This window comes from Lycorma delicatula, chromosome 1, assembly GCF_047948215.1.
Source record: "Lycorma delicatula isolate Av1 chromosome 1, ASM4794821v1, whole genome shotgun sequence".
NCBI classification, from domain to species: Eukaryota; Metazoa; Arthropoda; class Insecta; order Hemiptera; family Fulgoridae; genus Lycorma; species Lycorma delicatula.
This window is the reverse complement of record NC_134455.1, coordinates 306,779,902-306,792,567: the sequence shown is the minus strand read 5'-3', so window position 1 is coordinate 306,792,567 and position 12,666 is coordinate 306,779,902. Positions and strand designations below refer to the sequence as shown.

General features: G+C 31.0%; 1 protein-coding gene across 3 annotated transcripts in view; it reads left to right on the top strand.

The window, feature by feature from the left end:
- LOC142333505 (18S rRNA (guanine-N(7))-methyltransferase) overlaps positions 1–12,666 on the top strand; it is a 31,274-nt gene that overhangs the window by 12,316 nt on the left and 6,292 nt on the right. For 2 of the 3 annotated variants that reach the window (XM_075380791.1, XM_075380798.1), the window contains exon 2: positions 3,118–3,324. In XM_075380791.1, coding sequence (XP_075236906.1) covers positions 3,129–3,324 — 196 coding nt within the window. In that variant the 5' untranslated portion in view covers positions 3,118–3,128. Of the gene's footprint in view, positions 1–2,379; positions 2,462–3,117; positions 3,325–12,666 lie in introns of those variants that run through there. The other variant, XM_075380797.1, reaches the window with a different exon arrangement.

Sequence of the window (12,666 nt, the reverse complement as noted above, 5' to 3'; positions counted from 1 at the left end):
ATTATAATGCTGTTATGACATCATCACGTTGAAAAGGTTTTTAAATAAAACTGCTTATTGTATCAATGTGAGATTAATGCAAGAGATGACAGTGTAAATGTTTGTTTATTTTTAGACCAGCTGAGGAAATATATGAGTCAGACATAGTGTCGTACAGTAGTGTATAAGTTGTACACCTGTAATGTATTTAACATTTCATAAAAATCTTTTCTTTGTATGTGAGCCTAATTATTATTGCACATATCTAATACAGTACTGTACTGTACAGGGCCTAATTATAATAAATCATAAAAACTAAATTATAAAATATAAGTTGAAAAATTAATTATTTTATGAAAAATTAGAGAGGCAGTTAACTGCATTAAATTGTTCAAATTCTATAATAGTTCCTAATAACAGGCATAATTTCTCTTAAAAATATTGTTAAACTAATAAAAATACTTATTATGAAAAAAGAAAACCATATTATTTCTCGTGATAGGGATTCTCCAAAGTTGGAAATGGCCAGGCCGTCACAAAATAATATTTTTATTTAAGTTTATTGAATTTTTTCAAATTGTCATTCACATGTTTCAAGGAACAAAGAGTTTGATAGATTATGATTGGTGAAAGATCACAAATTTTTTACATTTTATAAAATGAGTATTTTCTCAAACCATTGTCAATTTAAAAATTTATAATAATTTTTGGCCATTTTTTTACCCCAACAATTTGCTGTATGGTTTGCTGCAGTGTTTCTCAACCTTTCAGTATTTGCAACCCAATTTTCAATTATAATTTTCATCGCATCCCCTTCTAATACAATAACAATGTATACAATAATAATGTCTTTCTTGTGGCTTTGCGATAATTCCAATTTACCTTGAACATTCTGTAACATTGCATAAACGTGTATAAATACAGCACCTCGTTCAATTCCAATCAGTCTCTGTCGAGGCGATCCTTACATTGCTGTTGTGAATGTGTTTATTATAATTTGCGTGTTAATTGCAATTCATAGTATTAAATATTTATGGCAGTATTCCCAGCATGCCATAATCTGTTGTGTTGTATTAATATATTCCAACCTTTAAAGTTCATGGAACATATTACACTCAAGTTTATAGTGAGGCTTGTGATTATTTCTTTTTAAAAAGTTTTATAAGAGTGGAGATTACTGCAATGTTTGTTTAATTAGCTTTACAACAGTCCTTGCTGTTAGTGTTTTTAATTATAGATTATTATTAACTTACCACAAAGGAAACTACTCAAAGCTTTACCATTTTAGAACGGTTTTTATTGCTAAAGAACAGTTGTTACTATAAGAATTCTAATTCTATAAGAATGAAAGAATAAGTGAGCAAAATATTAAATTTGTGCACTATAATAATACACTTAATTAAACAGCTATTACTAAAACATTTTCTGGAACTTACTTAGTACATCATCTAAGTACTATAGCAAGTAGACTAAAATTTATATTTATATAATTAAAGTTCTAAGTACAATATTTTTAATTTGCATTAAACTTATGGTAATTTAACAAATCATATCATCTATACAAAAGATATACAGTAAATATAATTTATTTAAACTAAATTAAAGAAATAGTATATACCTTAGAATAGATGATTCATTATTAATAATAATTGTATTTTTCTGTGTCGTGCATTAATGATACAAATAACAAACAAAATTAATTAATTACATGTCAAAATAATTTATTACTCATTTAATTTAGTATAGTAAAATAAACCTATGTAATAAATAATACTATTACATCCATGTAAATTAAAAAAATGATATATTTGTTCTGTTAAAAAGTCATCAATTTCGTTTAGGCAACTTCTGCTTGTTAAGAATTAAGATATACTACTTTTATATAAGAATTTGTTGTATTAAAAGCTTTTCCTTTCAGAGTTTAAAGGAATATGCTTTAATAATATATGGCACCAGATTTGAAGTAATTATCCTGTTCTATGATAGTTACCGTCGTTACAGATATTACAATTTTGAATTTATTTTTTAAATTTACGCAGTGTATGAAATAAAGAATAAAGATTTGAAATTTAGCTTTTTTGAAATATATACTTGCAGGAATCCTTATAGTCTAATCCAAAATTACTGAAAAACTTTTCATCTGATTTTTCCTTCAGGATCCACTTATTTAACATTTATTTGTATCTTAATAAACAGTACTACAATAAACATTCAGTAATAATTTAATATGTATACAATTTTTTTTTAAGAATTCATATTAAATAAATAACAAATTCAACTTTGTATAAGTTGTAATATTTGCTATCAAGATAAACCATTCCACTGAAGTTTATAATTTGTAATTAATCGTAAATATTTAAAAGTGTTTACACTGTACAACTGCTTTTTGAACTAATTGACAGATGGTAAAGACTGTTAAAGAAATTGACAAAAGTGTGATTACTGTTTGTTGGAAATGTTATATAGAAAATATCTCTTAACTGTGAGTAGAGTGGAATAAAGGAGTATTTTAATAATTGTATTATTTTTTCTTTTATATTCCAAATACAGTTAGAAAATTTTTTATTTCGTATTTTCTTGTTTTTTTTTTTTTTTAATTTAATATCTTTGTGTACTCTTTATGAAGATTGTTTAAAAGTCAAATTGTGCATAGTCATGAGTTTAATTTTATGTATTTGGATAGTTTGCTTTTTTTAAATTAATATTTATGTTCTGATTTCATAATAATTGATTTTCACAGATTCATCTGAAATCATTATTATTCAATCTCCAAATTTCCAGTTTCATTAACAAAAAAATTCATTTGCAAATCTTTATATATATTTTAATTAAAATTATTTTCTTTTATATTGTATCATCCTACTACATACGTAAATAAAATAGACTAAAATAATGTTGTTACAAAGCCATAAATGCAAAAAAAAACATTGAAAGAAGACTGATGTATATATTTTCACTGAAGATTGATGTATTTAATAACTAAAATGCTACCTTTTATTGACATATTAGGTTTGATGAAAAAAAATTACCATTATTAATTAATTCTCTACGCATCCCATTCATTATTACATCAAAATTTTGTAAACTAAAATATTGATAACTTTTTACGCATTTCAAAATTGTCTTTTTAAAATACAGGTGCTATTAGAATGGCTGATTATTTTGATGAAATGGGTTGGCAGCCGTTAGGAGAAGGAGAGGCACCAGACCATCTTCTTCATTTAGCTCGTCTTCTTAGGGATTTTGGAATGTTTGATGTTCTTGGAGAAGATAAGAAGTTGCCGCCACCTGCTTCAAAAGATGCTGTAAAAAATCTGAAGGAAGTAGAAATTAGAGATGATAATGGTTTGTATTAATAATTTCTAATTAAAACTGTTCACTGAAATATTAGAATTCCAGATGGTATACAGTTTTTTAGTTTGCGTTTTCTGGTATGGTTTGTAATGATTTTTTTTTACTGTATTTACAAGTACAGAATGTAAAACAAGAAATTTGCCACTCAGAATTTAAAACAAATCCTTTAACTTGGATATATGGTATTATTAGGATTCCATAAATTTAAATTTTCACCATTTTGAACACATACAGTGGAACAGATTCATTTTGAACATCATACAGTGGAACATCCCATTCATTCCAAAATAAAAAAATAATGTGAATATAGGACTTTAAAAAGAAAGTAATAATTTTTAAAATAATAAACGAATAGTTTAATTTTGAAGGCCATGAATTCATTCACTGTGAGAAGACATCACTGTTTTGAACAGTGGGAAAGCTTCTTTATAAATAAATAAAAAATTGGTTACTATGTAACCTGTTATCATATTCAGATAAATATGCCTAATTTAATTTTTTATAATTTTTTTTTGCCTATATACCTAATTTAAAGAATTAAAATACATAATTTAACCAGACTTAAAATAAAAATAATCTTAGTACAATTTTATATCAGTTTCATTGTGCAGGCATGACCACTAATTTATGCGTTTGAATAAAAACCTAATATTTAAACAAAAAATTGGTAAGATGAGCATAATTATGGTTGCCTTGATATCCAAGCTGGAGGAGTTGGGCTGAAACATTCTGTGGCGTATTCCAATTTCTGCAACACGGTGTGATTATTACCATGAGGAATTCATGGTTTATCTAGCAAAAGAAAGTATAGCAGAGGAGGTTTAGTCCTGGCTGGGCTTCATTTGTCTCTTTTGTTTTTATTATTACTGTTTCTTTGTTTTTCTTTACTAGATATGTAATGGTTTATGTTTTAGTTTTATGTTCCGTGTGTTTTATAGTTCAAGTTGTGTATCAGACACTTTTACATCCTCGGGTACCAGGTATAGGTGATTCCATTTCCTTCATTCAACAATTGTGGATTCAGTCTTCTTTAAGACTAACTGAGATGTGTTTTGTTTCTATGTGTCCACTTTTGTTAGAAGTACACTGATGGGAATGTTGTGGCATTTGCATTGGCGGGATCCTGGCCGAGGCAAGACTGCAATATATCTACCGTCAAGGTTTAAAAAAAAAACCCCGTTTTTAATTATTCAGTATGAGCACTGTTTACAACCCTGCAAATGTCAAACTGGTAATCCACCTCATTCCATATTCTAGTGAGCATAACTACAGGAATCACTTCCACAGCTGTTGTTATACTTTGGTGCAGATGGTCAAGTGACTGGATTTTTCTTAATATATGATATTTTTTATGTAGCCTCAAAAGAAGAAATCTATCATTGTTAGATTGGGTCTTCATGGTGGCCAAGCAATAGGAGCTTCTCTGTTTATACAGCCTCCTGGAAACCTGTCATTGAGTGCGGGTTCACGATGTGGAAGGGCTCCTTTTGTTGAAAAATTGGCCCTCCTTGTTTTCTATATGAGAAACGCAAAGTTCTCTAAGATAGTAAAAGTCAAGTAAAGTCTGCTTATGAAAAAATGGCCCAAAAATTTAATTACATATGATACGTACCAGACATTCACTTTTAAACGGAACAACCAAGAGTTGTGGACTCTTGTTCCAAGCCAAGAGTCCACAACTTCCACATTAATTGGTGGAATTCCACCAATTCATGTGGATTTTCTGAGCCACATACTCATTATGGAAATTCACAACTTCATGAACATGAAATGTTGCTTTATCAGAAAATAAAATTTGCTGCAGGTAGTTTTTATCAGCAGAAATGAAGTTGTAACATGGTAGCTACACAATTGTAGCTATATACAGCTTTGTAGCGTGCGTATTGTTAGATTTAATTTCATGTAGCCCCAAAAGAAGAAATCTGTCATTGTCAGATCGGGAATTCATGGTGCCTAAGTGAATAGGAGTTCTCTCCTTCTCCAGCCTTCTGGAAACCTGCAACTGCAGGCTACAGTTTATCAGCATGAAGATTCAATTGCTTGCAAAGATCATCATGATAAGAGTTATTAAGAATAATTAGTCAATGTTTTGGATTTGTTTGGAAAAACAGTTGAATTCTTTTTGTGTTTCTGGCCTACCCTTATGAGTATTCTTTCAAAATGTTTTTGCTTTTCAAAAACTGTTCTACCACTTACATATACTTTTGTCATTTTAAGAACCAGTAATTGCACCTGTGCTTTCTTTTGTGAAATGACATAGTATTGAAGCCCAAGTTCACAATAGGCTTGGCCTATGTAACAGTGTAACGCAGCAGTATCTGGTGGAGAATGTATAAACTAAAACTTAATTGATGTAATAGTAAGGTTTTCAATGTGTAAATATGAAAATGGAAGAAATTAATTTACTTAACTTATAGAAAAATAACTTTGGATGATGAAATATGCTTATGCAGGACAAAGATATAATAATACTAAAATATTGTATTATAATAATAGTAATATTGGTAAAATCGGTCAAGTAATTACTGATTTATTTACATTTGAAAAACTAAATAAAATATTAATTTAAATTAATATTATTTTGAAGAAATTATAATTAAAATTAATGTACAAAAAAGTATTAATGACAAATCAACCATAATGAACAAGTACACAGCCATATAAAAAAAACAAATTTGTAGTTTGAAAAGTGGTTCAAGAATTGTAATTATTTAACTTATAAAAGAAATAAATATTTGTTTGATATAATTTTTAGTGAAGATTAAAATACAAAAATAATATTACAAAAAAATTAATAAGTTCAACAGACACATCATTTGGATAGCCTATTAGCGTACAAATTTATTTGTAAAGTATGCTTGTATAGAAGAGTTGACTGAACATTGTAATGAGAGAAACAGTTGTATACTTTCTTACCCATTCCTCATTTCTGATGTATGAATAGACTCATGTGAAAGCACCAATGTTAATTGTTCTTTCAATCTTATTAAATTATTTCATTGTACATCTATATTTAAAACTGAAAAATTTCTGTTCACTAGAAGCACAATTTTTGAAAAGTTGCAAAACTGATTGCGATTTGATTACATAGCCACTAAAATGTTTTGTTAGGAATGTTCAGCAATTCCAATCAGGCTAGAAGATTTCATTTCTAAGTTTTGTTTCACATAAAAGTATTTATAAAGTTTGAGAAATGTTTCTTTTTAAATGCCCATTGTATTCAGACCACTGAAGTTAAATGACACTGAATATGGTTTTCATTTGATTGTATTTGTTTAAATTTTAACAACTACTATCTGTGACAGATGATTCCATGTACAACAACCTATCTGTATTTTATTAGTGAATATATCCACTATTTTATTTTATTAGTTGATTACATGCAACACAACAGACTGTTGGCCCAACTGGATTATGATAGGTTGGAAACATACCCAGTTGTTTCAGAGTGATCAGTTCTGAGGTAGTGGTATTAATTACATAGGCCGTCAAATGTATTTCTGGACTATGGTTGTTGCTTTACACTATAGCCTTTTTTACAGTTTTAAAACCATAAAAAACCTTTTATGGTTTAAGCCATAAAAGGCTTAGCCTTTTTTATGATTTTAATGGGTATAACGTTTCTGAGCTACATAAGGCACTGGTTATAATTGCTTTCTGTGAGAGGAATGATTATATTGTAGAGTCAGTTTCTAGTGAACAGAATAAGGATGTCACATCTGCAATTAATTGATGAGTATGACGTGGCAATATGCAACATTATGTTGGGTTAAGTGAGGAAACAAGAAATACTGGTTCAGTGAATAAGGAGTGATCACTATTATTATTACTCACTTCTCACACTTTCTTTAGTGATGGATGCTTGTCATACTGAGAATTCTGTACCAATTTCAGTATGATTTGTATCATTTTGATTGCAGCATCTAACATACATTTATAATTTTTCTTGAATTTAATCTGAAGCAATATAGACAGCTGATTATGTTGGCTGTTAATGTGATACTGGATAGTTCCTTATAATTATATATTATCTAATGTAGATAGATATATTATATTAGGCCCTCCGGGCGGGTGGCGTCTCGGAATGCGATTATTACGTGTCCAAAATTAATTAATATCTCTGGTGTAAAAATATTTTTTTTTTTAATAATGAAAATTCATATACGAAAGTTAAATTAGAAATTGATACTGATGAATCAGAATTTTCCGCTAGTGGTTGGTACATTCTGGTGCCTACTTTTTGGTTATAGTTCATTATTTTATAAAGAAAAACTATCACATAAATAAAGTAAAAAACATTTAAAAAAATTTTTTAAATACCACTTTTAAATTAAACACATTAAAAGGTAAAAAAGTAATTTTAGGACGGTATCTCAGAATGGACTTGACAATAAGCTTTGATGGTGATATGTTAGGTTATGTGAAAGCGATAGCCAATTTTTTCTTATGCGTGGATTCACCCTACCCTTTAGGCCATTAATCACGCGTAAGAAAAAATTGGCATAAACATCAGATTTTTAATTTGAAGCTATGACTTTCACGTAATCTTGCATATCACCATCAAAGCTTGTTGTCAAATCCATTCTGAGATACCCTCCTAAAATTATTCTTTACATTTTAATGCGTTTAATTTAAGAGTGGTGTTTAAAAAATTTTTTTTACTTATGTTTCATTTTCATTTTTTAAGTGCATTTAATACGAGTGGTTTTTAAAAGGTTTTTTATATATTTTTTTTATTTTCTACTTTTTAGTCATCATAAGCTTATACTTTACAGCTGCACTAGCGCACAGGCATGAGCGTATTTAGCGAAAGATCGGATCGTTACGTTTTAAGGTGGGTGAGTGCAATCAAAGTATAGGGTGTAACGATTTATTTTCCGAATAACCAAGATTCGGTCGATCAAGAGTGTATCCGATGCGTTAAACACAGTTCGACCTGCTGATGCATACGCTGTTTGAATCGTGAAAATCGGACGAGCGGTTACCGAAATATTACAGTGTCACCCATGGCACCCCCTCCCCAATTTCCGAACGGCGGCACTTGAAAATACTATCTTCCAACGGTTGGGTACCACCGGGAGCGGATGGGATATTCTCGTTGGGGGTCGAAAAAATTTTTCAGAGTGCTAGGACCGATCGTTTTCGAGATAATTGCGATTTTCGTCCGAAAATTCGGATCCGGTTAGAAACTACTAAATTTTCCCACAACCTCGATATATATTTCGCATAATATATATATATATATATATATATTAATATAACAAGTATACATCTGACCACCACGAGACGTATAACGAATCGGGTTTTTCCAGTAGTGATCGGTTCATTCCAGTGCTAAGCTATGGGAACGCACACACATACAAATGCCGTTTATTAGGGTAGAATGATATTTAATGATAATGGATTTTGATTTTTAACTAAATTAATAATTTACACCGTAATTACCCCAGTAATCAGAAATTCATCAGTTCTCTTTCTTTTTACATCCTTGTACGACGTACAAGGAAGTTTTGACTAGTTTCGGCATGATGTGTGTACGTACGTATTTATATATCTCGCATAACTCAAAAACTATTAGCAGTAGAATGTTGAAATTTTTAATTTAGAACTGTTGTAACATCTAATTGTACACCTCCCCTTTTTATTGCAATCGAATGAACCATAAAAGCCCAAAAATCCAAAATATTTGGATTTTGGAATTTTTCTTCACTGCAGTGATAAGCCCTCATTGAGAGCTTTTCAACGACATATCATAAGTGGTGCTTATTTTCATTGGTCCCAGAGTTATATCCGAATGAAATATTTGGTCTTACAAGGGGAAGGCACATCGGTTCGAATCCGACTTCGGTACATATATTTTTTTAAACTTTTTTTTATATTAAATATATTGGTTTGTTAATAATAATTAACCTCCGATTGTAAACGGTTTTTTACAACAAATTATAATTCTGTAACAATAAAAAAAAAATTTTTTTAAATCAGAAGTTATTTGTGAAATAACATTTTATGTACTTTTAATTTTAATTCAAAACTTTTTACAGTGGTTAATAATTATTAATAAATCAGGATATTTAAATTTAAAAAAAATGTTAGTAAGTTAAGTCTGATTCAAACCGATGTGTTCATGATTACGGAAACGACACGTTCTGGCACCACATAACTACTTGAGCGACGTGAAACAAAATTAATATATAGATTAATTAAGATATGATACAGTGTTATGTTCGCTATAATGCAATTGTGCAACTGTCCTACTTTATTACAGAACTGGAGGATCGTGTCTTGCTTTCAAAAGAAATAATTTTAAATTAAGTGCAGCAAAAAATGTGTATTTATAATTTAATAGGCGTACAAGGAAGGTAAGTGGTGCCCACGTAAGATTTTTTGCTGTGCTAAAACTGACCAGCATTTTGCGTGTTAGCATGCTGGCTTTGTGTCGGTCCTGGATTTTATTCTCAGCTTAGGTGTAATATTTTTTCATTATTCATTCCATTATCATATGAAAATAATAGGTACATTAGGACTATCCTGAAACCACTTTTTTAATAATTTTTTTTATATAAAAATATAACGATTTTTTTAACTAAATCTATATACTTTTTTATGTAATTCCTTCAACATTGAGGCATATTTTATAGCTACTCATGATCTTCACCCATACCTTTACTGTATAATTAAACCATTGCTTGACATATTTTTGAACAATTGGATTTAACTTTGTGATAACTGTGTTATGTGGTAAAATTGAAAATTATCCCAGTTTTTCAAAATCATGATGGTAAATTTTTTGATGTTAAAACTCGTATGGAATAAAGTTTGAAATTACATATGTTGATAAATAATTTAAATTGCCCAGATATTAAACAAAAATATCATTACACAAATAAAATTAATTAATTTTTTACAATAAAATGTATAAAAATCTAAAAACGATTTAGTTATTACAGGTGTATAAATAAGGATATTATGTGACAGCTACTTCAATTCTGTTACTCAAATCGGAATCAGATCATTAGGTAGCGCAGGCACGTACACAAGATTTTTTATAAAACCCTAAAAGAAAAAAATCATATAGGATGACCTTGGAGTCGCCGCAAACAAGTTCTGTCTCCAGTCCATATAGACAGATTCAGTGGTTGAGGAAAACGTTATTCAGCCTATCCCGTACATGATAATGGCAGTTAGGAGGCGCATCTTATGGCCGAGAATAAAATTCTCGGTTTATCTCGCAGTTGAGCAAAGAGTCCGTGTCCACAGCATATCCAAATAAGATATTGTAACTTGTAAACTTGCCGTCGGGATATTGCACAGAAAACATATAATTTTTGAGTCCTTTCGCACTGTAAGAGTTAATACGTTTTTCTGTATCGATGTAACTTTCCAGTTAAGGAGGGTAATTTCCTACACAGGCATGCGGACTGGAAATAATTTGTTGACTTTCTTGGCTAGGCTTCGTGTTTTGGATCGGAGATGTCTTGGATTTAGAGAACCTGGCAGAGGGTTTGTCGGCGGCTTTCAATGATGCTGCCGAGTGTTCAGTTCCCCGTAGTTACCGTCGAGAGAGGCTCGCATCATGGTGGAGTAGGAAATTGTTGGCCTTGAAAAGGGCTGCCTGTCGTTTACGGAGAACATCTCAGCGTGAGGGTGAACCGGAACGGCGGTTTTTGCTGAATCTAGAGATCGGAAATCTCATTGCATCCGTAAATTCCGGACTACGAAGAGGTATTCCTGGCGTTCCTTTGTGCATGAGCAAGGGAACAAGAATTCCTGGGGAGTGGTATATAAAGTCTTGGGACACAAATGACGAAAATACGTTCTTCTGCCCGCTCTCTCGATAAAATTCAGACACGTTTGAAATTTTACTCAGATTACTTAACGATTTACTTCCTGATGATAATGAAGTTGGAGAGATCGCATAACCATCTGCGGGAGGCCGCTTAGTTTCGCGGAGGTGCAGCATGCTTGGAGATTACTGAGGCCGAGGTGCGTCAAGCTATCTGCAGTTTAGGTACGGGTAAGGTGCTAGGTTTTGATGGAATAAGGGCGGAGCTTCTTGTTCGCTCGGTTGGGGTGAGTGTGAGAGTTATCACATGTGTACTTAATAAATTGTTGTTTGGAGGATACTTCCATTTGTGTTGCAAGGGGATTGTGAAATTGTTGTTTAAAGGTGGCGACAAGGATCCTGTTGTTAGTTCGTCGTTTAGGTCTCTGACATTACTTCCAATATTGGCAAGGTCTTTGAAAAGGTTTTATACCTGCGTTTAAATGAGAGACTGACCTCGCAAGGCTTCTTGATGGATAATCAGTACAGATTCTGTCCTGGAAAGGATACTGAGGACACCTTATTGTGTGTGATGAATATGGTTAGAACCAACGAGTGGAATGTCCTGGACATTTTCCACTCAAATTTTCTTGGACATTTCAGGGGCAACTGAAACCATCACATGGATGGTGTCTTCCCCTACAGGGTTAGGATGACCCCCAGATATGGACATTTAGTTTCTTAATGTTTCCCACTAAAATGAAATTTTGACCGATTTCTAAACACAAATTTTGAAAACTGCACGCAACATAGTTGGGAGGCTTCAAAGCTTGTTATATCTGTAAACTGCATGGGTGCATGTATAAGTGTTTCGTATTCCACATTGTCATCACCGGCATTGCTAGTTGGCAGCTTACTTCCTAGCAAATTTTGTAGGACTATGCAGGAAAGACTCCCTGACACATTCAGCATTCTACAAACACCCTCTTATGCAGACATTTGGTCGTTTCAGCTGAATATCATTCGTAAACATTGACGAATGATATTTTTACTTGGAGGATCACAATTAAACATTCTACGGAATGCACCTTGAACTGTATCTATAGATTCACATTTAGCAAAATGGAAAACAATAAGGCTTTCTGTTCAGGAGTTGCCATCTTTGCTAGTAGCACTGCCAAGTGGAAAGATCAATCTACAGCCATGCACATAACTAAAATTATTCATTTTGCTCTTTGATTTAGCCTAAATCAACACTTACATATATATGTTTTTTCTTTTTTTTACAGCCAGTATATTTATTGCAGAACTTATTTAAGTTTTCATAATCAAAATAATTCCAAAAACAACATTCCATCAGGTCCTACATTCCCTGAATTTATAATGAATACTTATAATTTACTTATTTAACCTTTATTAAATTTTGAATATATTGTTTTATAAAATCTTGGAAAGATTCTATTCATGTTAGGAATAGCAGGTTGTCCATAAAAATATAAAAAATTAGAAATGAATAATGATAGTCATTTTTCCTTTGATATTAATTATATGTACACTAAAATCCCTTTATA